Raw genomic sequence first — 27,250 nt, 5'->3', positions numbered from 1 at the left:
GGCTTCCAACTTTGTTCTTCTTTTTCAAGATTGTTTTGGCTATTTAGGGCCCCTTGAGACTCCCTGGGAATTTTAGGATGATTTCTTTTTCTAAGAAATGCATCTATTTTCCAAATGGAGTTAATACTGTAAGTCCTATCACCTTTCTCCTCCCTTTCAGAAACTCTGTGATACTTATTCATTAGTGTCTATATAACTAGTTGTACAAACAAAAATCTCTGGTGCCCAAGATACATTTTCCATGACAGCCATTGAATTTTTAGGCATGTATTGATCAAAAAAGTCTACGTAGTTCCATAAGATTATCTCTAAACTGCATGCATGCCAAGGATTCTGTGAAGATCATAGTTAAAACCACATGTGAAAGTTCTATTACTGTAAATAGCTTTCATAAGAATGGCTCATTGTCAAATATTAGTAGTGAGATATTTATTGTGAGGCATCTAAAGTGAATCCACATGTAGGTCCTTGTAAAAAATATACATTTAAACAGTATTCCTCCAAAATAATAACATAAATCCTTCACCTTAAACAACAGCCTATTAATTTTTCTACAATATTGTCTGACCTGATTTCCCCCAATGAGAATGTGAACTCTGGAGCCAGACTGTCTGGGTTCAAATCCAGCTCTGCTAGTAACTGTGAGGACTTGGGCAAGTTCCTTAACTCCTGATGTTTCATATGTGTCGTCTGCAACATTGAAATGAGCTACCTCTTCACGTTCTTGTGAGGATTCAGTGCTAGATCCAGGTTAGCTTTTTTTTTTGAGATGGAGTCTTGCTCTGTTGCCCAGGCTGGAATGCAGTGGTGCCATCTTGGCTCACTGCAACCTCCGCCTCCTGGGTTCAAGCGATTCTCCTGCCTCACCCTCCCGAGTAGCTGGGATTACAGGCACGTGCCACCACACCCAACTAATTTTTATATTTTTGGTAGAGACGGGGTTTCACCATGTTGGCCAGGATGGTCTCGATCTTCTGACCTTGTGATCCGCCCACCTTGGCCTCCCAAAATGCTGGGATTACAGGAATGAGCCACCGCGCCCGGCCCCATGTTAGCTTTTATCATCATGACGATGATAATCCCTGTGTATTATTTTCTGTTCAGATGAGAAATTTATTTACTACTAAAATGTATTCCCTGCTCCACTGAAAACAATTTAAATTTTAAGTTTAGGGATTCATTTCAGGCTTAGCAATCAAGGGAAAACATTTATTTAGTCATTCAGAGTCCTAATCCACACTCCCAGGGTTTCTGCTGGAGAAACCCAATGTTTCCCACTGCCAGAGCAGTACTCTTGCCACCACATCGTGCATCTGCTCAAGGGGGAATCTCTAGAAAGGAGACAGCACATGGTGGAGGAGGAAGGGCCGGAGAGCCCACCAGACCCGGGCTCATATCTGGGTTCTACCCTTCCTTGGCTGAGTGAAATCAGGAAAGTTACTTTGTGTGTTGGTCAAGAATATGTCTAAAATTTTGTTGTTTTTTTAGAGATAGGATCTTGCTTTGGTTGCCCAGGCTGGAGTACAATGACGCGATCACAGCTCACTGCAGCCTTGAATTCCCTGGGCTCAAATAATCCTCCTGCCTCAGCCTCCCAAGTAGCTAGTACTATAGGTGTGTGCTGCCACACTTGGCTTTTAAGGTGGTTTTTTTTTTTTTTTTTAATTAAACTTTTATTTTGAGATAATTGTAAACATCCAGTTGTAAGAAATCCCACATAGAGGGCCAGGCATGGTGGCTCACACCTATAATCCCAGCACTTTGGGAGGCTGAGGCAGGCAGATCATCTGAGGTCAGGAATTTGAGACCAGCTTGGCCAACATGGTGAATGGTGAAACCTTGTCTCTACTAAAGATACAAAAATTAGTTAGGTATGGTGGCGGGCACCCGTATCCCAGCTACTCAGGAGGCTGAGGCAGGAGAATCGCTTGAACCTGGGAGGCAGGGGTTGCTGTGCGCTGAGATTGCGCCACTGCACTCCAGCCTAGTGGGGAGTGAGAGACTCTGTTTCACAAAACAAAAAACAACAACAACAAAAAATAAATCACACATAGAGATCTTGTATACTATTTACCCAGTTTCCCCTAGTAATAACATCTTACAAGACTGGAGTACGGCATTATGACTGGATATTCGCATTGATAAAGTCAAGATGTGGAACCATTCCCTCACAAGCATACCACATATTGTCCTGTCCCCCATCCCTGACCCCTGGCTATTGAAGAAGTCTTTCAGTAGGCCTATGTGTTTTTTCTCTTGGGTAAATACCAAGAATTGAAATGGCTGGATTGAATGGTGAATAGATATTTAACTTTCTAAGGTATTGCTATATGCTTTTTCAAAATTGCTGTGTCACTTTGCATTCCCATCAACAACATATGAAACACCGTCTCTACTAAAAATACAAAAAATTAGCCAGGTGTGGTAGCGGGCGCCTGTAGTCCCAGTTACTCGGGAGGCTAAGGCAGGAGAATGGCGAGAACCTGGGAGGCGGAGCTCGCGGTGAGCTGAGATCGCGCCACTGCACTCCAGCCTGGGCGACAGTGAGGCTGCATCTCAAAAAAAAAAAAAAAAAAAAAAAAAAAAACATGGTAAATACACATAATACGAAATTTGCCATTTTTTACCATTTTTAAGTGTACGGTTCAGTGGTATTAAATGCTTTCACATTGTTGTGCAACCAATGCCGTCATTCATCTCCAGATCTCTTATCATCTTGCAAAACTAAGTCTCTGTACCCATTAAAGAAAAGTCTCCATCCTCCTGACCCCTGAGAACCAGCATTCTATTTTCTGTCTCTATGAATTTGACTACTATAGGTACCTCTTGTAAGTGGCATCATACAGTACTTGTCCTCTTGTCACTGGCTTATTTCATTTTGCCTAATGTCCTTAAGATCAACTGTGTTTGTCCAAGGTATACGCAGGTAGCATATGATTTCCTTATTTTCTAAGAGTGCATAACATTCCATTGCATGTACATACAACATTTTCTTTATCCATTCAGTTTCCAGTGGACACGTGGGTTGCTTCCGCCCAAGCTTCCACCCATGTTGATGAATGCTGCTATAAACACGTGTGCGAATGTCTTTGCGACCCTGCTTTCAATGCTTTTGGGTATATATCTGAAGTCGAATTGCTGCATTATATGGTAATTCCGTTTTTAATTTTTAAAGGAACTCCTGCTATTTTATGCCGCAGCTGCACCATTTTGCGTTCCCACCAAAAGTGTATACAAGGATTCTAATTCCTGCACATCTTCACCAACATTTGTTTTGATAGTAGCCATCCTAGTGGGTGTGAATTGGTATCTCAATGTGGCTTTCATTTGTATTCTGGGATCTTAGTTGACAACTGCAGAAGTCTCTTCAACTTGTTTAAGCAGAAAGGGATTTATTCAAGGATATTAAATAGCTTGAGGAATCTCCAGAAGGGTCAGAAAGCCAGATGTGGAGCCTACACAGTTAGAAACAATAACAAAACTGTTCTGCAGGACTGCCTCAGCCAGACTTTAGAGCTGCCACTGCTGCTGCTGGCACTACACTTGGCTCTGCTAATGATGGATGCCATACACATGACTCTGCATCATTCCTACCCACAAAGGCCAGACTCCTCTCCACCATCCATGCTAGAAAAATGGTTCAGGACAGCACCTGCTTCCTTGTGCTGCTCTGTTTCAGACTGAGACTTGTGTGAGTAAGTCTGGTTGGAGGAGCCTGAACCCTAGCTGCTAGGTGCTGGGAAAGGGAGTTGAGCTTCTTTGGAGACACGAGAGTCACAAGGTGGGAAATTACTCTAGTATTGGAAGGGTTTTCAAAGACAAACACAAAGCATGAGAAGTATCTGCTGTATTTTTCTATTCTACTTATAAATAGGGATAATTATAGTTGCCTCCCTGACTCAGTTTGAAGATGAGATGAGATTTCTCATGCAAAATGTTTAACACAGTGCCTGGCCCAGAGCAGGTGCCAAAAATGTTGTTTTTCTCTTTTCTCTCAATAAAATGTAAGCATCACTTCCTGATGTGACATAAGGTTATTAGTGTAGGCAGCTGTATAATACAATTTTAGGAACCTCAAGGAAGCTCTATGACCCGCCTAATACTCTAACATAAAATTCCATGTCATTATTGTAGCTTAAGTTCTGGTCTTTAGAAGTTGCAAAGCCACAATTCACAATTCAAGATGAAATTTGGTTGGGGATACAGCCAAACCATATCAAGGTTGTGAAATACTGGAGGAGATTTGCGAACTGGACTTTAAGGAATTTAAATGGACATTGTTATTCACTGTGGGTTTTCAGAAACCATGAACTGAGAAGTAATTATGGACTTGAAAGCTTGACACAGAGTCAGTGCTTTATGTAGATCACTTACATGTCAAATGGCCAGGATGCCCTGGCACCCTGACAGGTGCTCCATGATCAACAGACATCTCTGGATTCTCTTGTGCCTTTTAGTTATTGTAAGATAATCATGGTGAGGTAACTAGTCCAGGCAGACTTAGCTTTAAGAAACATGACCAGGATAAAGTCATATACCCAAAATCAAATGTCACATTTACAGTGTGCTAAATCTTACAATTAGCAAAATTACTGAGGAAAGAATATGTGGTTGAATATCATGATGATTTAATGAACCATTTCACTCAAATGCGGTGAGTGGTTTTGCTTTTTTTAAGCTTCACCGAGTGGTTGTTTATAGTACACAGGACATCTGGTGCTTATAGCAGTCCAGCATCCATTTGAAGGGAGCATTTGTCTGATAACCAATTAAGTTGAATACATTTTCACATATTTATTGATACTTGGATGCTGTCTTTTGTGGAATGCCTGCTCGAAATCTTTTGCTCCTTTTTCTACTGGGTTGTCTGCCTTTTTCTTATTGATTGTAGTTCTTTATGTCTTCTGGGAGATCTTTTGTGGCTATATATAATACAAGTTTCTTTTTCCATTCTGTGGCTTGTCTTCATTTTTATAAAATGAAGATTTTCTCTACTCATCTTGAGTAGAGAATCTTAATTTTAATGATGTCTGTTCTACCAACTTTTTTTTTTTCAAGATACAGTCTCACTCTTGTTGCCCAGGCTGGAATGCAGTGGCGTGATCTTGGCTCACTGCAACCTCCGCCTCCCAGGTTCAAGCAATTCTCCTGCCTCAGCCTTCTGCGTAGCTGGGATTACGGGTGCCCACTGCCACGCCTGCCTAATTTTTGTAGTTTTAGTAGAGATGGGGTTTCACCATGTTGGCCAGGCTGGTCTCGAACTCCTGACCTCAAGTGATCCGCCCACCTCAGCCTCCTACAAGTGTTGGGATTACAGGTGTGAGCTGCCATACCAACATTTTTATAGTCAAAACTTAATGTTTTGTTCAAAAAAATCTTTGCAGATATCAAGTTCATGAAGATACTTTCTTTTAAAAATGCTATAGTTGGTATCTCAATGTGGTTTTCATTTGCATTTCTCTAATGACCAGTGATGAGCTTTTTTTTTTATGTCTGTTGGCTGCATAAATGTCTTCTTTTGAGAACTGTCTCTTCCTATCCTTTGCCCACTTTTTGATGGGGTTGTTTTTTTCTTGTAAATTTAAGTTCTTTGCAGATTCTAGATATTAGCGCTTTGTCAAATGGATAGACTGCAAAAATTTTCTCCCATTCTGTAGGTTACCTGTTCACTCTGATGATAGTTTCTTTTGATGTGCAGAAGCTCTTTAATTAGATCCCATTTGTCAGTTTTGGCTTTTGTTGCCATTGCCCTTGGTGTTCCAGTCATGAAGTCCTTGCCTATGCCTATGTCCTGAATGGTATTGCCTAGGTTTTCTTCTAGGGTTTTTATGGTTTTAGGTCTTACGTTTAAGTCTTTAATCCATCTTCAGTTAATTTTTGTATAAGGTGTAAGGAAGGGATCCACTTTCAGCTTTCTGCATATGGCTAGCCAGTTTTCCCAATACCATTTATTAAATAGGGAATTCTTTCCCCATCTCACACCAGTTAGAATGGCGATTATTAAAAAGTCAGGAAACAACAGATGCTGGAGAGGATATGGAAAAATAGGAACACTTTTACACTGTTGGTGGGAGTGTAAATTAGTTCAATCATTGTGGAAGTCAGTGTGGCAATTCCTCAAGGATCTAGAACCAGAAATACCATTTGACCCAGCAATCCCATTACTGAATATATACCCAAAGGATTATAAATCATTCTACTATAAAGACTTATGAATGTGACACTATTCACAATAGCAGTGACTTGGAACCAACCCAAATGCCCATCAATGATAGACCGGATAAAGAAAATGTGGCAGATATACACCGTGGAATACTATGCAGCCATAAAAAAGGATAAGTTCATGTCCTTTGCAGGACATGGATGAAGCTGGAGACCATCATTCTCAGCAAACTAACACAAAAACAGAAAACCAAACACCACATGTTCTCACTCATAAGAGGGAGTTGAACAATGAGAACACATGGACACAGGGAGGGGAACATCACACACGAGGGCCTGTCAGGGGGAAGGTGGGGTAGGGGAGGGATAGCATTAGGAAAATACCTAATGTAGATGATGGTTTGATGGGTGCAGCAAACCACCATGGCACATGTATACCTATGTAACAATCCTGCACTTGTTCTGCACAAGTACCCTAGAACTTAAAGTATAATAAAAAAGAAGTGCTTTAGTTTTATATTTGAGATTATTTCCGATCCATCTGGTATTTACTTTTGTGTGAGGGAGCAGTCAAAATTCATTTGATTTTTCCATTATTGTTTTCAATAAATTTTCAGTATAATTTACTGAAAAGGCTATCTTTTCTTTCACTCCACTGCAGTGTACCTTAGTCATCCATGAAGTAATGAAATGTGGGTCTGTTTCTGGACTCTTGACTGTATTGCATTTGTCTTGTGCCAATGTCATACTCTCTTAACTGTTATAGTAGCTTTATAATAACTCCTGAAATCTGGTAGCCTAAGACTTCTAAGTTTGTTTTTCTTCTTCAAGATTGTCTTGACTACTCCTGGTCCTTTACATTTTATATAATTTTAGAATCAACTTGTCAACTTCCACAAAATATCTGTTGGGACTGCACAGACATCGTTACAATACCAAAGCTTCTAATTCATTAATATGGCATAATCTGCCATTTATTTTGGTCTACTTTCTTTCAGTATGTTTTGCAGTTTTCAGTGTAGAGATCTTGCATCTTTCATTTTATTGTTATTTGATAGGTTTCTATACTGTAAATGGTATTCTTTTAAAGTTGCATTTTGTTTATTACTGGTATATATGGTTTTAAATTTTGATGGTGCATCCAGCTGCTTTTCCAAATTTACTTAATTGCTAACAGTTTATTTGCAAATAATGGCATTTTTATTCCTTTCCAAACCTTTGATCTTTTATCTTTTTCTTAAGTTTTTGTTTCTTTGTTTGTTTATTGAACTGACTAGGACTTTTAGCATGATGACTAATCAGTGGTCAGAATGAGAATATTTGACTTGTTCTCAATGTCAACATAATAAATCCTTAACAAATATTTCTTGCTTTTCTCCTAAATGAGATCCATTTGGAACAGTCTGAAATTCTCAGTAAAACCTAGAATGATCCCTTCTGCTAGTGGTGGTATAGGAGTGTTTCTTGAACATTTGACACAGATATTGGTTATTTCCACAACAAAAAGGCATATAAGGAATTAGAAAAAAAATTTAAAAGCTCCATGCTAAGTCCACCAATATGTGACATACTGAAAGGAACAATTAAAGAATGAAAATATACCCTATGCCCTTAGTGAACTTCTTGGTGAAAAATAAATAAGCCAACTTTTTTTTTTTCCTTGAGTTACTGCTATGAGCAGGAAACTAATCTACATTATGTCCTTTAATCCTCCTAACAACCAATGAAGTGGCCATTATTTCCAACAACAGAAAAAAAGATGGAGGCCTAGACAGGTCTGAATAAGTTGTCTAAGGTAAGTGCTAAGTGCTGAGTGGTTTGGCTAGTAATTAACAATTGAATGTTACACTGAAATGTACAATCCATATGTGCTGTAGAAATTCTGAGAAAGAGAAAACGGTTTGGATTAAGTGGTCAGAGCTGTCATAGAAAAGTTATGGCTTGAACTGAGTATCATTAAGGTAAAGGATTTAAGTTTTGATAAAATAAATCAGAACTGCAGAATGGAAGAGCCATTATGAGCCCAGCAATGAAGCTGGAGTGATCATGGCCTCTATGTGCCAGTATCCTAGAGTGCTTGGCAGAATAGTGGGAGAGAAGGCTGGAGAGGAGGCTTAGCCAAAGAAAAGAAGTTTGATGAAAATACTTTTTCTCACAAGACCTTATGGGATTTACTTCACCTAGCTTTTTGTCCCCAGCTACTTTTGCCTCCTTCCACATGATGCATACATTAGCTACACTCAATTGATATTTATTGAATGCCTACTGTGTGTAAAGTACAGTGTAAGAAGCTGGCTTTGTCACACTGTTTTGGTCATGCAGGGGTTCATGCTTTTATTTAAAGTTACATTTTTCTTTAACATGAAAAAAACCAAATGTATGCATGCACATAGAGAATCAAATAGACCCGTAAAAGTTTGTTACTACAAAGCATGCCCTTCCATCTCTCTCCTCAAAAACAACTTTTCATTATTTTTGCAGATTATATTATCCCCCTGCCACTAAATAATCTTCTTGATTAAAAAAACCCTCCTGGGCCGGGCGCGGTGGCTCAAGCCTGTAATCCCAGCACTTTGGGAGGCCGAGACGGGCGGATCACGAGGTCAGGAGATCGAGACCATCCTGGCGAACACCGTGAAACCCCGTCTCTACTAAAAAAATACAAAAAACTAGCCGGGCGAGGTGGCGGGCGCCTGTAGTCCCAGCTACTCGGGAGGCTGAGGCAGGAGCATGGCGTAAACCTGGGAGGCGGAGCTTGCAGTGAGCTGAGATCCGGCCACTGCACTCCAGCCTGGGCGACAGAGCGAGACTCCGTCTCAAAAAAAAAAAAAAAAAAAAAAAAAACCCTCCTGGCCGGGCGCGGTGGCTCAAGCCTGTAATTCCAGCACTTTGGGAGGCCAAGACGGGCGGATCACGAGGTCAGTAGATTGAGACCATCCTGGCTAACGTGCTGAAACCCCGTCTCTACTAAAAATACAAAAAAATTAGCCGGGTGTGGTGGCGGGTGGCTGTAGTCCCAGCTACTGGGGAGGCTGAGGCAGGAGAATGGCGTGAACCAGGAGGTGGAGCTTGCAGTGAGCTGAGATCAAGCCACTGCACTCCAGCCTGGGCAACAGAGTGAGACTCCGTCTCATAAAAGAAAAGAAAAACAAACAAACAACAAAAAACCCTCCTGAGTGAAAATTTGTATCCTTTAACCAACATCTCCCCATCCCCAAACTAAGATCCCCCAGCACAGCTCCGGGCCCTGGTAACACACTTCTATTCTCCACTTCCACGAGTTCTGCTTTTTCGGATCCCACATGTAAGTGAAACCACGTGGTATTTGTTGGTCAGTGCCTTATTTCACTTAACATAATGTCCTCTAGGTTTATCCATGTAGTCACAAATCACAGGCTGAATGGTATTCCACTGTGTATATATACCACATTTTTTTGTATACATTCATCCACTGATGGACACTTAGGTTGATTCCACATTTGGTTACTGTGAATAATGCTGTGATGAACTTGGGATCACAGGTAATTCTTCAACATACTCATTTCATTTCCTTTGGACACATATCCAGTAGTGGGATTGCTAGATGATACAATAATTCTATTTTTAATGTTTTTGAGGAACCTCCATACTGTTTTCCTTAATTGCTGCACTAATTTATATTCCTGCCAACAGTGTGCAAGGGTTTCCTGATCTCTCAGCACTTATTTTTTTAGACAGTCTTCGTCTGGTATCTAGGCAGGAGTGCAGTGGTGCAGTCATAGCTCACTGCAGCCTCAAACTCCCAGGCTCAAAGGATCCTCCCACTTCAGCCCCCCAAGTAGCTGGGAGTGCAGGCATGCCCACCACACCCAGCTAATTTTTATTTTTTTTAAAATAGAGACAGGGTCTTGCTGTTTGCTCAGGCTGGTCTCGAATTCCTAGCCTCAAGCAATCCTCCCACCTCAGCCCCACAAAGTGCTGGGATTACAGGCATGTGCCACCACAGACAGCCTCTTTCATCTTTTTGATAATAACAGTGTGAGGTGATATCTCATTGTAGTTTTAATTTGCATTTCCCTGATTAGTGACATTGAGTATTTTTTCATGTATCTGTTGGCAATTTTTTTTTTTTTTTTTTTTTTTTTTTTAAGACGGAGTCTTGCTCTGTTGCCAGGCTGGAGTGCAGTGGCACAATCTTGGCTTACTGTAACCTCTGCCTCCCAGGTTCAGGTGATCCTCCTGCCTCAGCCTCCTGAGTAGCTGGGACTACAGGCGTGTGCCCAGCATGCCCAGCTAATTTTTTTGTAGTTTTAGTAGATACGGGGTTTCACCATGTTGGCCAGGATGGTCTCAATCTCTTGACCTTGTGATCCACTCGCCTTGGCCTCCCAAAGTGTTGGGATTACAGGCATGAGCCACAGCACCTGGCCCTGTTGGCCATCTGTATGTCTTCTTTTGAGAAATGTCTATTCAGGTCCTTTGCTTTTTCTTTTGGAGACGGGGTCTTCATGCTCTGTTGCCCAGGCTTCAGTTGCAGTGTCACAATCACAGCTCACTGAACCTCAAACTCCTGGGCTCAAGTGATTCTCCTGCCTCAGACCCCTGGGTAGCTAGGACTGCATGCACCACCACACCCAACTCATTAAAAAATTTTTTGTAGAGATGGGGTCTCGCTATGTTGCCCAGGCTGGTCTCAACAGATCCTTCTGCCTTGGCCTCCCAAAGTGTTGTGATTACATGTGTGGGCCACCCAACCTGGCCTTGCCATTTTAAAATTGGGATGTTTCCTTGCCATGAGTATACTTCACTATGTATTTTGGATGTTAACCCCTTTTGAGATGTATGATTTGCAAATATTTTCTCCCACTCTGTTGACTGTTTCCTTTGCTGTGTAGATTTTTAGATTGATGTAATCCTTTGATTTTCAATTTTTACGTATTATCCACTGATTTCCTACTGTGGAAAATGAGAATTTGATAACTTTTCTTACCTTCACAATACCATGTCCTCTCGCAATACAGTTGTTGTCATTTTGATTAGATGAATATTTTGTTAACATCATTATGCCATTCAACCACTGGTCATAATTTTTCTTTTCTGCCCATTTTGCTTTCCTGGAGTTAACTGCCAGTTTTTTGTTTGGTTTGGTTAGTTTTTCTTCAGAATCACTGTCATCTCTGATTGAACCCTGGAGCCTTGAAAATCATCTCCTCCACCCACCTTCTGATTCCAGCCAGTATCAGTGGACAGTTCCGTGGGAACTGAAGACCCCTTTCTTCTCTTTCAGCTTTCTGTCTCACGGTCTTCTTTGACACGGAGCCTACTATGCCCATGTGCAAACTGCCCCATGTGCAAGGAGATAATGCCCCTGGCAGCAACTTGATGAGTGAAAAATGACAGTGTATAGATAAATGCTCCAGCCACTTGTCTTTCAGGAGGCAATTCGGGGAGCTATCACATAGCTTGAGGACCTGGTGGAATCAAGTTCCCACTGTTTACACAGAAATGACCTCAAAAATACACCATGTTTTATATTGACTTTTCCCCTTTCTCCTTCGCAGTACCACAAGTCCCTCACTCCTAGTTTCTGGGATCTCTAAAATAAACTAACCCATGTTCTTGACTCAGGCTTTGTTTCAGGAGGAACCTCTTACTTTGCTGGTTGCCTCACTCTTAAGATCTAAGATATGGCCGGGCGCGGTGGCTCAAGCCTGTAATCCCAGCACTTTGGGAGGCCGAGACGGGCGGATCACGAGGTCAGCAGATCGAGACCATCCTGGCTAACACGGTGAAACCCCGTCTCTACTAAAAAATACAAAAAAAAAAAAAAAAAAAAAAAACTAGCCGGGCGAGGTTGCGGGCGCCTGTAGTCCCAGCTACTCGGGAGGCTGAGGCAGGAGAATGGCGTAAACCCGGGAGGCGGAGCTTGCAGTAAGCTGAGATCCGGCCACTGCAGTCCAGCCTGGGCGACAGAGCGAGACTCCGTCTCAAAAAAAAAAAAAAAAAAAAAAAAAAAAAGAACTAAGATACATCGGATGTTTTATTAATCTTTCTAAAAACGTGTCACCAGGATCTTCTGATGTGCTTCAATGTACTCTCTGAGCCTGGTGTAGTGGTCATCTTTGGATATTCCATCCTCGGATATTCCATCCTCATCATCTGGGGATTTCTTTCATTTCTCTCCTGTTCTAAATCCCATTTCCTGCGTCCTGTGTCATTTTGTTTGGTTTATGCCTTTTTATGAAGCACATCCTTTCGTAGCTTCCTGAGAAAAGATATATAGGAGGAACTTTTTTTATACTCTTCATTTGACCTTTATGTTACATTTAGTCAGATACAGAATGTTAGGTTGGACATTTCTTTCAGAAGTTTGAAGGCATTGCTTCTGTTGAAATTTAAAGCTATTCGGGGCTGGATGCAGTGGCTCACACGTGCAATCCCAGCACTTTGGGAGACTGAGGTGGGCGGACTGCTTCAGCTCAGGAGTTTGAGACCAGCCTGGGCAACATGGTGAAACTCTGTCTCCATAACAAATACAAAAAAATTTAGCTGGGCATGGTGGTGGGCGCATGTAGTCCCAGCTACTCGGGAGGTTGAGGCAGGAGGATGGCTTGAGCCTGGGAGGTGGAGGTTGCAGTGAGTCGAGACTGTGCCACTGCACTCCAGCTTCGGTGACAGAGCAAGACCCTGCCTCAAAAAATAAAAATAAAGGTCTCCTGAGTCTTATTCCTTGGTATCTGACCTGACCTTTTCCTCTGGAAATGCAGATCTTCTTTTTGACTCCAGTGTCCTTGAAAGTTCATAATGATGTGCTTTGGTAAAGGTCTTTTTCATCCACTGTGTTCTTTCAATCTAGAATCTGATATTCTTTAATACTGAAAAAATTATCGAAACACTCCAATGATTTCTTTTTGGAACTCTGGAAGATTACATATTAGGCCTCCTGGGCTGTCAATTTTCTTAACTTTTTTCTTTGACATTTCCAAATTTTTTTTTGAGAAATTTTAACTTTATATTCTAAGTCTTCTAATTGAATTATTCAGCTATGCTATCATAGGATTTTCTAAGAGTTCTTTTTGTTTTTTTGAAACCCAACTTTTTAAAAGTCCCCTGCCTTTGACTCATGGTTGCAACATCCTTCTGAAAATACTTTTTCTTTTGATGTTCTCCTTACCCTTCATAGTCTGTTTCCTCTAAGTGTCTTCCCTAGACTGTTTTTTCTCTTTCATTTATTTGTAATCCTTGGTTGTTTGCTCATTTTTAAGAGCACAGGACTCAAAGACTAACTGCAAGGTCTAGACACAATGTGTGGGCTAGTGGGCATGCCAACTATGATTTTCACTGCAGTGTTATGTAGCTGGGCAGTTTAGCTGGGACATGGCTGACATCAAGATCTTAATTAGGCCTTTTCACTTGCATTGGTCAGATTTCACAGAGAAGACTCTTCAGTATTCCGTCATGGAATGGTAAAGATCTGGCTGCCAGGATTCAGTAAGAAAAGGAGGATGCTGGCCTTCTTATCCATCATGTAAATGTCCTCTGTTTTGAGGATGGTCCCTCTGTCATCTACCGTATCCAGTATTCTTAACATATCCAAAATAAACAGCCACACACTTAGTGAAATCATATGTGCATTTTTAAAGAATAAATACCTTTATATTTCATTTGTATAACATTTTATTGTTTGCATATTGCATAGTGAAAAGAACAGAGTCAGAAGACTCATGGTCAGGCTCAACTGCTAACTTGCTGTGTAAATTGGGTAGATCTCTTAACCCTGCTAAACTCTTATTTCCTCATCTGAAAAATGGAGATAATACTTATTTTACAGAATTGCTAAATACTGAATGAGATACTTATACTGTTTTCCTCTTAGGTAATTAGTCAAAATAACTCTATAGTTTGCTACTGCTAACCCCTTGTTCATCATCTCAATGCTGTTCTCAATAAATGCATTAAGACAACAGGTACCAATGTAACACTTTAATTTTGAATATTAACAATAGCAAAGAAAAACAAACTCAAAAATGACCCTACCCTTTATTATTTTTAGAATACTGGCTTTTAAATACTTAATGATACTATCCCATCAGAAATTCAATTCATTTAAAGATCTTTTTTCTTCTTAAACCTACTCAAAATGAATACCTACGTATGTGAAAAACCCAAGATTACATGTGTAATTACTTTACAGTTTCCTCTCTGGCATAGTATAAGTAAAATACATATCATGGGCAGTTAAATACTTCCCCCCTCTACATTAGGGATGATAATATATATGAAGATTAATTCCTTATGCATTATCCCTAATGTAAAGAAAAATCACAGGTATTTTATACTGCTTGTCAAGAATACATACACATGGTAGACACGCCTAGACATACACACCCCTTCTAAGAATATTTCAACTATCATCAATATCTTCTGTATGATCCCTTACAACTATCTGTAGTTGAAAACATAAAACTCCCTTTTAAGGTAATTCTGTATGAAACTGTATTATAAAATACTTATGTTAAGCAAAATTGCATGTGTGTGTTGAACCCCAAACACTCAAAGTACTTTACTACTCTTAAAAGATAAACAAAATTCTTATACATTATAAAAAAATTTAAGCTGCTCTGCAACCCTCCTTTGCCAAAAGTTAGATACATTACACCACTCCAGCAAGAGATTAATAAATAAGGATTAAATATTCTATTTTACAAAAACATACAGAATGGCCAATATAAAAGTGAAAACCTTGCTTGAGAATTTATCAAATTATGTTCATTAAGAAGGAATAAGACATGGTATAAAATGATCACTAAATTTATCTCTCTTAAGATAATCATGAGTTATCTAAAAATGCCATGACACCCTTGTTACAAACATTATTATTATTTTTTTTTTAAAAAAAGACTGTGTTTCCTGGAACTAGAGGACTATTTGTCTCTTAGCTTTTATTAAGCAAACTTGATATAACCACCACACAGTGGCAAGAGATAGACTAGCTGTTTCCAGCTGCAGAAAATACTGAATTCTACCCTAAAGTACAGATCATTTGCAATATAACCCATAACAGTTAAAGCAAATCATAGTGCAGTTTGTATTGAGTTTCCTTATTTTTCCTTTCAGTGGAGTATATTCATTTTCCTGTCATTTGAGATCAGTTTCTGTTGCTTAGTAACTATTTTCATGTCCAGCCAAGATGTAGAGATTGCTGTGTGCAGTAGGATTTTCTGTTGGCCTACTTTCCAAAACGACAACCCTGTAATTAAACCAAAACAAAGGGCTTGTTTAACTACAGATTTCATACATCAAATACTAACATCAAACTAGGAAAGAATATCATTGTTCACATTTCAGTAAGATTACATAAGGATCACAGATGCACAATCAAATTCGGCTTTACATTTTACAGCTTTAAAACACAATAAGAATTGATTAATATAAAATTTTGAAGACATTTTGGGGTAGTCTCATTATCTTATTCCAACTAAAATATCTGGGCTGGGTGTGGTGGCTCACACTTGTAATCCCAGGACTTTGGGAGGCTGAGGCAGGGGGATCGCTTGAGCCCAGGAGTTTGAGACCAGCCTGAGCAAGATGGCAAGACCCCATCTCCACAAAAAAATAAAATAATTAGCTGAGTGTGGAAGCCTGCGCCTGTAGTCCCAGCTACTCAGGACACTGAGGCAGGAGGATCCCTGGAGCTGAGGAGTTTGAGGATGCAGTAAACTGTGATTGTGCCACTGCGCCTCAGCCTGGGTGGAGAGAGTGAGACCCCTTCTCAAACAAAAAACAACAAACAAAATCTGCTTACTCATTTATGCCAACAAAAGGTATAATATAATAATTTAGGAATTTACACTAACAGGAAGAGGATGGAAGAAGAGCCAAGAGAATAAAATAGGACTCTTAAGAGACACTCGTCCAAACTGTTCTTCAAGGTATTTGAAATAGCTTTTTAAAAAAAGTATGAAATGGGGCCCCTCTCCCTAGTTGCGGAACAAAAGTGGAGAAAGAGTCCAATCAAAGGACTGATAGGAAAAAAAAAAATCAAGTGCTATTCCAAACATTTTAATTGTGGGGAAGAGAGTTTGAGAACAAAATAAAAAATAATATACCCACACAGAGAAAAAAGTTTCTAGAGGAGGAATGGGAGAAAAAATTTGCACATAACACTTATTTTTCTAGTGTATGAATTTTCTATAATTAGCATGTTATTACTTTAATAATGAAAACATTTTTAAAAAGTCATAGATACTTTATATTAGGCATTACAGAAAAGTAGAAAGGGAAAATATAATTACCTATAATCCAACTGCCCAGAGTTAACCGCTATTAAAATTTTGACATGCTTAGTTTTTTTTCCTAGACACAAATATCTATACTTAAGCAACAAAATAATTTTTATTTTTATTATTTTTATTTTTAGATGGAGTTTCACTCTTGTTGCCCAGGCTGGAGTGCAACGGCGTGATCTCAGCTCACTGCAACCTCTACATCCTGGGTTCAAGTGATCCTCCTGCCTCAGCCTCCTGAGTAGCTGGAATTACAGGCATGCACCACCAACCCCGGCTAATTTTTTTGTATTTTTAGCAGTGATGGGTTTCTCCATGTTGGTCAGGCTGGTCTCGAACTCCTGACCTCAGGTGATCTACCTGCCTCAGCCTCCCAAAGTGCTGGGATTACAGGCATGAGCCACTGTGCCCAGCAACAAAATAAATTTTTAACCACTTTTAAAGATAAAACAAAACAAAAACTCTGTTTAGATATATATCTTAAAATCAAGGAGATGCCCATGTAAGAAGACAAGCAGAGCAAGGCAACAGTCTGAAGGAAAGTTTTTTGGAGCAAATAGTGATAGAGTGGACAGAGAATATGAACGGGGAAGGGAAAAGTGATAGAGAAAGCTCTGGGTGGAGAAGGTAGAAGGAAACAAGGAACCGAGAGAAACAGCCTCTGATGCCAACCCTCTACCAAGCTGAATTCTCTCATGCTTGGTCTCATTAAAGGATTATCTACACCAGGATCAATGGATGATCCACAATTTTTTTTTTTTTTTTTGAGACAGTCTTGCTCTGCCGCCCAGGCTGAAGTGCAGTGGTGTGATCTTGGCTCACTGCAACTTCCGCCTCCTGGGTTCAAGCAATTCTGCTTCAACCTTCCGAGTAGCTGGGATTACAGGTACACGCCACCACACCTGGCTACTTTTTGTATTTTTAGTAGAGACAGGTGATCCACCTGCTTTGGCCTCCCAAAGTGGTGGAATTACAGGCGTGAGCCACTGCGCTCAGCCCACAATTCTTTTCTCAGCCCTTCCTGGAAAAGCAAAGAGCCTCTCATTCTAGTTCTAGAGTCATTTACCAGATGATTCTCAAATTCTCTTTTTGTTGGCTGGACTACTCACTAAGTTGCCATGCTTTGTGGGCTTACCTTTTCTATTCACTGAGGGTAGTCATCATTTTTTGAAAAATTTCTGTTCTCCTATAAAACTCTCTTCACAATTTTTTTGGAGTTATGACTCCATTTCCCTCTCCTTCCTCAAGTATCTAAAACTGAAGCAATGTGAACCTGAAGACCAGAGGTTTCCAATCCTTGTCTCAGGACTAATGCATACCACTATAGCCAATTTTGCTTTAGTAACAACTTTTGGTGGGAAAAGAGGAAGGAATGGGTATTTTATTAGTTATAGAAGTAGGCAGCTGGGCGACGGAGTGAAACCGTCTTAAAAAAAAAAGAAAAAAAAGAAGTAGGCAGTAGATTTTGGATATCAAAAGCTACAGCTCCTACCTTTTTTTCGTAAGATGACAGTTTTGCAACTTGTCTTTTATTTGGGGTATAAAGAGACCACATAATTCTTTTTAACTTAGATTAACTTTAGAAACTGAATCAGGCATTTTCCAATATAAAAGCAAGTATCATCAGGAGGTACATATTCCTAATAGTTGACGGAAGGTAGCACACCAGGAAGAAATGAAAACATACGGGCCCAGAATAGCTCTCATGGTACTAGGGACATCAACATTTATACCAACACATTTTGTCTCAGCTGAATATAACTGTCTCTAGAATGACAATCCTCATGCTGACAAAAGACTGCTGGTCAACTTATTAAAATATTACTAATTCTCTCAGTAAAGACACAGAGAAATTTATCTAAGTCAATGAGCTTCTAAGAGTTTTGTTTGAAACAATTACAGACTGACAGTATAATTAAGAGTATGATCTTTGAACCTCTTTGGTAATTAAATTAATACAACCAAACTATTACCTGTCTGATCCTAATAAGCGGAAAACTCTTGTTTCATCTGAAATCTCCTGGGTAACCTAGGAAAGAAAAATACCTATAAGTAACATCTTACTCTTCAAATTGCCTTAATAATAATTTAAAATTAATTTAGACAGAGCAATTATTAACACAATAAATACTTTTTGGTAGACTTAAATCCTCAAATAAAAGAAATTTCAGTAAGTTTTTTTGACTGCATATTATCAGAAATGAACCCACATTTATGTAACATCTAGTATGGGTCAGGCACTCTACTTAGAAGAACTCTGTGATATGCATTATAATTCTCATATCATTGAAGAAGAAACTAAGACTCCAAGAGGTTAAATAAGTTGTTCAAGGTCATATAATGGGTAGACTCAAGACTTGAATACAGGTATTGTTGGACTGCAGAGCTCCTTTGGGGGCCAAGGCTTGAGGTCAGGATTTGAGAACAGTCTGGGCAACACAGTGAGACCCTGTCTCTACAAAAATATTTAAAAATTTTAGCTGGGCATAGTGGTGCATGCCTGTAGTCCTAGCTGCTCAGGAGGCTGAAGTAGAAGGATCGCTTGAGCTCAGGAGTTCAAGGATACAGTGAACTATGATTGCATCATGGCATTCCAGCTTGGGCAACAGAGCAAGACCCTCTATAGTCTGTTTTCTGCAAAGCTGCAGAGCGTGCTCAGCCATGTGCAGGTGCTATCCCAAAGTGCCCGCAGTTTGCATACCAGGGGGCAGGCCTTAACCAACATGGAGTAGCAGTTGCTGCGTAAATGCTCCAGCCTCCTCACCTACAAATGAGTCAATTCTGAGGTGTATTTTGCCCCATTCTTCAGTGGTCCCTACTGGATTAAGCCCCAGTTGCTCTTTGTGGGAACTAGCTTATTAATGTGTTCTTTACTGGCTTTTTGCCCCTTTTTATTCTCCATTCCTCATTCCATCACTTGTTTTCTGGAATCTATTCCCAAATAAACTATCTGCATTTGAGTCCTTGTCTTAGGGTCTACTTTTAGAGGAACCCACACTAAGACAGTGTAGATATAAAATAAGTAAAAAAAAAAAAAAAAAAAAGTCTGATATCAAGGAATCTGCAGTCTACCTGGGAAAATAGAATTAATAAGCTTGAATCAGAAAGTAAATTAGGTGTTATAACAGTTGGAGCTGATTTTTCAGAGTATTAAGTTCAGAGATGTTCTAATCATTGTGGACTGGAACAACTGAGTATGACTTTATGAAAGAGGTCAAGACTTCAGCTAGACCCAAGTTGAAGGATGAGAACATAAGCTGAAAAAAGGGTAAACAAGATGAGTTAAAAATAGGCCAGGTGTGGGGCTTGTGCCTGTAATCCCGGCACGTTGGGAGGCCAAGTCAGGTGGATCACCTGAGGTCAGGAGTTTGTGACCAGCCTGGCCAACATGGTGAAACCCCGTCTCTACTAAAAATACAAAAATTAGCTAGGTGTGGTGGTGCATGCCTGTAATCCCAGTTACTCAAGAGGCTGAGGCAGGAGAATTGCTTGAACCCAGGAGGCGGAGGTTGCAGTGAGCTAAGATCGTGCCACTACACTCCAGCCTGGGCGACAGAGTTAGACTCCATCTCCAAAAAAAAAAAAAAAAAAGATAAGTTAAAAATAGATATTTAGGAAATGGAATCAATATTTGATATAGTAAGAAACAAGGACCTTCTGTAGATTTCTAACCACAGGAGTGACAAAATGAAAATAGCATTTAAGAATAATTAACTGTATGATAGTAAGTAGGACTGTAGGTTTCATCAAGTGCAGAGACTTGGTGACATTTAGTGACATGTATCAGTAACAAGATAAACCTATATATTCAAAGACAGCTGATTTATATCATTTCTTCCTGGAAGCATTCTAATTTTGCATTCATATAAGAGGTAGGAATATTCATTTATATATAAGTAAGAGTGTGGATAAAACTAAAGGTAAAAGCAAACAGAAGAAGTTTTTGAGCTTTAAGTAAGTTCACAAATTTGTTAGGCCATGGTTAGAAGAACACACAAGTACTCACATAAATGAGAAATGTCTCTGTTAGTATTATCTTAGCTAGTAGGACTCATCCCTCAAGTTGGAGGCCCAAATCCCATCTCCTGCATGAAATGTATCCTAATTATCTCAGGTAGAAGTGATTAAAAGAGACCCGTCAAATCCAGACTCTTCCACTTCACTAGTTATGTAACTCTGGGCAAGTTACTTAACCACTCTGTACCTGTAAAAATGGCAATATGAATAGTATCTACCTCTACTGGGTTATTTTGAGCCTGAAATAAGCAAATATTTGTAAAGTACCTGGAACACAGTTGGTTTTATTTGATATTTACAATAAGTGTCTTGAACATAGCTGGTACTCAATAGTTACTCAATGAGTCAATTTTCTTAGATTTCCCTTAGTCCTATGCTTCAGTAAGTAGATTTTAAAATATATTTAAAAAGAAGCTACATATTTATACATTATGGAAAACACATATTAAATTTACAAAAGTTTTACAAACTTAGCAATCACATTTACAAATTACAAATTAGATAAATGAAATTGTGCGAACTTATATTTTGCAATTCCTGGTGGCCACTGAGAATTCTGAATTATGATACAAAAATGAACACATTTGAAGGGAAAATACTGGCTCTTTTGTTCTACCAGTTCATAGCATTAAAAGCACTAAACACAGTAATGTAGGTTGAGAGAGGAAATGCATAAAATGAGTGCTTCAACATTTAAAATTGTTAGTGGGAGTCAGTGGAGGTAATCTGAGAAGGCTTACCTCATCTGACTTGAAGCTTTTACCCTGCATCCCATGTTTCCAGAAAGCCAACACACTGTCTTGAAGGCATACTAAAAATGATAAGGGAGAAATGAAACTAATATAAAGCACAGAGCATTTCACTATAAATTTTCTCTGTTTTTAATAAATGATAATATAAGCCTATTTGAGTGTCTAGTGCAAAATTCCACTGTCTGGACCATTATTTCTCAACATTTTTGTGGCTAAGACATGCCTAAGCTCAAGTAATTTACTGAGGTAGGGTTATGCAAGTCTTCGAAGATACATACAAAAGCCATTCATGTAAACATGAACTAACTTCAGATAAGGTAGATGTTGGCATATTCGTTTCTTTCATACATCTTTTATACATCTTTCATGCATCTTTTGTCTTAAATGAATGAAATCATAAAAACATATATAACTGGGTTTTTGCATTAAAACATTATTGTTTAAATACTATTACATATTCAGAAGTAGCTTTAAACAAGCATTTTTAATTTATGTTCACATTTTCCCTGTAACAAAATAAATTTTAAAAAATAAACCTGGTCGGGCACGGTGGCTGATCCCTGTAATCTCAGCACTTTGGGAGGCTGAGGTGGGTGGATCACCTGAGGTCAGGATATTGTGACCAGCCTGACCAATATGGTGAAACCCTGTCTCTACTAAAAATACAAAAATTAGCCGGGCATGGTGGCCTGCGTCTGTAGTCCCAGCTACTCAGGAGGCTGAAACAGGAGAACTGCTTGAACACCAGAGGTGGAGGCTGCAGTAAACCTAGATCATGCCACTTCACTCCAGCCTGGGTGAAAGAGCGAGACTCCGTCTCAAACAAAATAAATAAATAAAAAATAAACCTGCCCCACAATCCAACATTTTACCACACATTGAATATTTAGGATCTGTGAGTCAATTCTTACATAATATTCTTAGTATTTAACCATTATAAGTATTACAGATTTAGAAAAGCACGATTAAAGGTGATTGAAGAAAGTAATTGAAAATTAATTATTTTTTAGACTATTGACTTTTTGTAAAAAGTTAATGTATGAATGTTCTGGGAATATAATTAATCTCAATAAAAATGAAAGTATTTGACAATGACAAATCACATGTGTTTCACTAACTGCGACAAATAAAAAACCCAGTTACTGATTTTATTTTTAAGAGGTGTTGTAAAGGCATTTTTTTTTTCCCAGGAAGATGCTTGTAATTATTCCAAGGTTTACTGGCAAGAAAAGATGGTAGCCTAGGAGGAACAAACTTTTGTGTAACAATTAAAATTACGAAGATAATTTGGCACATCTGAAAAAGTTGAGGTATCAGTGTGTTTCAAAGTGAAGAGGAATTAAGGATTCCTATGTCAGAATGTCTCTCAAAAATCTCTCTCAAAAAAATTTATACTACAAAAATGTAATACAAGGAGTAAAAGAACAAACTAGTTTCCAAAATTCCTTTTGTCTGGACATTTACAGAAAGTTTAGGTTTTTTGCTTTAATGAATTAAATTTCCCAATCATAAGTAAACTATTTTTCATGTAAAACCTCCACAGAGGCACAAACTGACTTTGCGATAAGGTAAAACTCCAATTGAGAAATACATATTAAAATGCTTTTTAAAAATAAAAAACTTTCTAAGTAATGAAAATCGTGTTTTTAAAAGTACGTAATTATAAAGTACATGTTATTGTTTATGGCCCAAATAAAAATTGCCAACTTCATTTTAGTGCCTTTGATATATGGCAGACTCATGTCATAAAATGTTTAAAAATGTTTCCACTCATGATTTTTTTCACAAGTTCTGTCACTCCTGGGGAAAATACTGACATATGATCAATGAGCATGCAAACAATAATAAACAGTAATAACTTTCATCATAAAACCAATGAGTATTAGAGAGTAAAACATTCATTGACAAGGAAGCAAATTAAATGGCATAAAAGTTTACAAGTCCTGTGAGAACTAGCTATTTACATAAAAATAGATCCAAAAGCAGTAATATCAACACCCACCACCCAGAATCTTACATGGCAAAGAATTATGGCACTGTTATCACATCACACAAATACCTTCCTGATTGGGAAAGAATCGGGGGAAGTATAATTCACTTAATGCAGCAAAGGGAATAATGAACAGAAATTTTAAAAGTGATTACAAGTTTTAAATATTCAGGAAACAATAAAAGATTTATGATGGTCTGAACCTGCACTGTGCAATATGAGAGCAACCAGCCATATGTTGTTATTTACATTAAAATTTGAATCAAAATCTAAAAAATGAAAATGTAGCACTAATCATGTTTCAGGTGCTTAACAGCCATATGTGTTTAATCACTACTGTATTTAAGAGCACAGATACAGAACATTTCTATCTTTTTTTTAGATGGAGTCTTGCTCTTGTCGCCCAGACTGGAGAGCAATGGCATGATCTCGGCTCACTGCAATGTCCGCCTCCTGGGTTCAAGTGATTCTCCTGCCTTGGCCTCCCAAGTAGTTGGGATTACAGGCGCCCACCACCACACCCAGCTAATTTTAGTATTTTTAGTAGAGACGGGGTTTCTCCATGTTGGCCAGGCTGGTCTTGAGCTCCTGACCTTGTGATCCGACCACCTTGGCCTCCCAAAGTGCTGGGATTACAGGCGTAGAACATTTTTATCTTTACAGAAATTTCTGAGACAGTGCTGGTCTAGACAACACTAAGTACAGAATGAATTTTAATAATTATAAGTATCGCAAACTGCTTTATGAAAAAAAGGAGACTTACCTACAGATTCAATGCGAAAATCAAAACTCAACTCAGAGGCCAGTTTCTTACTTGATTTTAATTTTCCTTGTAGATTTACAATTTTTACAAATTCTTAAAAAAAAAATAAACAAGTCAAGACTGGACATGCAAATCTGCTAAAATAAATGCACCTTGATATATGTGGATTTTACATGGATATCAAATAATATTCTTAAATAACGTTCAACTATTTATCTTGAGTCAAGTATGCCAAATGGCAAAAAATACTGTAAGAGTGCCTTCATTGGTAAATGGCAATTCTGCTATTATTTTCTTTTTTTTACAGTATATATTGAATATTAACACTCTCATTTTTAAAAATGTACACTTCTTTAAAAATGGCTACCTTGGTGCTCAAATATTTAGCCATAAGAGGTGATTTTTTTCCTTTACAAATTACACATAAGTAACACTTTTAGTAAAACAAAGTGAAAATCTTGAATTATGGTTTAACAGAATAAAAAAATTGCTTTATCAAGTACTATACTCAAAATAAAATTAAAAATAGTACTTACTGTCTAAACACACTAAAACGGTATCTCTTTCCAACTGTGTTACATGAATGGAATCTAACTGCTGGCTGCCTTAGGGAGTAAAAGACAAGGTTACAATTATACTTTTAAAACCTAGAGACTAGAAAAAACAAATTCTGACTTTTGCTGTGACTTCAAATTGATCTTTGAAATTTAACACAATTTATATTTTGTGATGTTATCTTTCAAAAAATGCACGTAAATCAATTTAAGACAAATATGTCCTAAGCATGGCTAACTCAGCTGAAAAAAACATCAGTATTACCTTTAATTAATACCTCAGCTAGGTCTAGAAAGGTGAGTTACAAAAATAAAACGAAGCAAAGGTAAAATATGAGGAGGAAAAGTAAGATGCATGCTATATAATGGCTAGGTTTTGCTCTGCACTTTATATAGCCAATGGGAGATACAAACAAGATCAGCTGGGTGAATCACAGCAAACCTAAATTAAAAATAAGCCAGTGATTCAAAAGGGCACAGGATTAATGAATCTATAATAACAGAGAAATTTTCCCGGTATAGGTATGTGTTTATAGGTGGCTGGGAGGTCTTTTACATAGAGGACACTGAGTAACATGATGAACAATATTGTCAAGAACATCTTTGCAGGATACAACTCTCATTATTTTGCTGATATTTAATGGGCTGCTTCTAACATCTGCTGACAGATGTAATAACATTAAAAAAAATTTCTGATAAAACAATGCATTTTAAGCACTCAGATTGTTTGAATGGTCTACATGAATCTAAGAAAAGATTTTAGATTATTTAGAGCAGTCCTTCTTAACTATACCTCTTTGGGAAGCCTATGCATTGTCTCCCTTGGAAACTGCACATTCAAACATAAACACAGAATTTCATATAATATTTTGAGGTGTTTGTGGCCCTTCTAAAGCTTATACATGGTGAAGAATTCAGATCTACAGAATCGATAAACTGTCCCTCATGTAACACTTCAAAAATAGTTTTTCTTAGCTACTCTATGTTCAGGCATTCATTCAACAAATATTTACTGAGTGCTGACCATAAGCTAAGCACCATCCTTAGAGATGAGGATACAGCAATGATAAATCAGACTGAGCCTGAAAGAGTCTTGAATAGGAGTTTATTTTAATGTTAAAACTTGCCAGTTCAAGGCATAGCCTCTTTGTTCAACAATGAACACAGCTGGGAGTTGGATTAACAAATCACTTAGAAAAATGGGGAAACCTAAGGAGGACAAAGTGCTGGACTAGAAAGGTTGCCTCACCTCTGCCTGAAGGTGACCTCAATGATTACCCTCAGGCAGAGTCCTGTCCCTCCCTCAGGAAGTAATTTGGGTCTTTAAAGAGCCTTGATCCCAGGTAGACAGTAGTTGGGGGTCTGCTTTAATTTTAGCCAAGACAATGTTAAAAGTAGGTAGAATAGTACGCCTCAGGCATTAAAAAACAAAGCAAACAACAAAACTCTCAAAACCTCCCCCCCAAACTCAAACATACCCCAAAACTCAAAAAGAGGACTCACTGAACTCTTGCCTTGAACAATGTAACCTTCTAATATATCATCCAGAAGAAAGTGGTCGCAAATATACATTACATAGTTGTATTAAATGACCTGCTCTATACCATGCTAATGAGCAAAAAAAAGAAGTTGGGCTGTCAGCCAAAACTTGTCTTTAAATAAATTGACCCATAACCTTTCCTTTGAGCAATAAGAACAGGGAAATATTTCTTTTTCTTTTTTTTGAGATGGAGTTTCGCTCTTGTTGCCCAGGCTGGAGTGCAATGGTGCGATCTCGGCTCACTGCAACCTCTGCCTTCCAGGTTCATGCGATTCTCCTGCCTCAGCCTCCCAAGTAGCTGGGATTACAGATACGCACCACCACGCCCGGCTAACTTTGTATTTTTAGTAGAGATGGAGTTTTACCATGTTGGTCAGGCTGGTCTCGAACTCCTGACCTCAGGTGATCCACCCACTTTGGCCTCCCAAAGTGCTGGCATTATAGGTGTGAGCCACTGTGCCCAGCCTGGGGAAATATTTCTATTTGGGCAGTTTATAGCTCATGATAATAAAGCAATACATTTGTACCTTTCTGTTAGCTATAACAGCAGGGCATACATCCAACTCAACCTAAAGCATTGATCAACATACTTAAAAGGCAGAGTGCAGGTAGAGGTAGAAGGGTGCAGAATGTTACCTGGTCCATAAAGAATATGTTTATAGACCAGTGCATGCTGGAGCTGGCTTGTACTGAGTTAAATTTTCAGGAATTTGGTGAGCCAAATGACATCAGGTTGGCTGTTTTAAATTGGCCATGGGTGGAGTATTTGTACCACAAAAATAGGCAACTCTAATAAATGGTTGTACCTCAAGAGCCTGTTGTTAGATATTTGCCAGGATATCACTGGTTCTCACTGATTCTTTTTTTTTTTTTTTTTTTGAGACGGAGTATCGCTCTGTCGCCCAGACTGGAGTGCAGTGGCCGGATCTCAGCTCACTGCATGCTCCGTCTCCCGGGTTCACGCCATTCTCCTGCCTCAGCCTCCCGAGTAGCTGGGACTACAGGCACCCGCCACCTCGCCCGGCTAGTTTTTTGTATTTTTTTTTTAGTAGAGACGGGGTTTCACCGTGTTAGCCAGGATGGTCTCGATCTCCTGACCTCGTGATCCACCCGTCTCGGCCTCCCAAAGTGCTGGGATTACAGGCTTGAGCCACCGCGCCCGGCTGGTTCTCACTGATTCTTATTTTGAAAGTGAATTTAGTGTAGG

At 38.9% G+C, this 27,250-nt stretch overlaps 1 protein-coding gene across 3 annotated transcripts in view; it reads right to left on the bottom strand.

Annotated features, from left to right (window-relative positions):
- Nucleotides 1–13,803: 13,803 nt before the first annotated feature.
- Nucleotides 13,804–27,250, bottom strand: part of MAP4K5 (mitogen-activated protein kinase kinase kinase kinase 5) — a 113,430-nt gene continuing 99,983 nt past the window's right edge. For all 3 annotated transcript variants that reach the window (XM_050796874.1, XM_050796875.1, XM_050796876.1), the window contains 5 exons: nt 24,486–24,554; nt 23,950–24,042; nt 21,185–21,255; nt 18,401–18,456; nt 13,804–15,391 (listed from right to left, as the gene is read on the bottom strand). In XM_050796874.1, the coding sequence (XP_050652831.1) occupies nt 15,304–15,391; nt 18,401–18,456; nt 21,185–21,255; nt 23,950–24,042; nt 24,486–24,554 (377 nt within the window). In that variant the 3' untranslated portion in view covers nt 13,804–15,303. The remainder of the gene's footprint in view (nt 15,392–18,400; nt 18,457–21,184; nt 21,256–23,949; nt 24,043–24,485; nt 24,555–27,250) is intronic.

Source organism: Macaca thibetana, chromosome 7, assembly GCF_024542745.1.
Source record: "Macaca thibetana thibetana isolate TM-01 chromosome 7, ASM2454274v1, whole genome shotgun sequence".
Classification (NCBI taxonomy): domain Eukaryota; kingdom Metazoa; phylum Chordata; class Mammalia; order Primates; family Cercopithecidae; genus Macaca; species Macaca thibetana.
The sequence above is the reverse complement of the archived record's forward strand: the minus strand, read 5'-3'. Positions and strand labels throughout refer to the sequence as shown.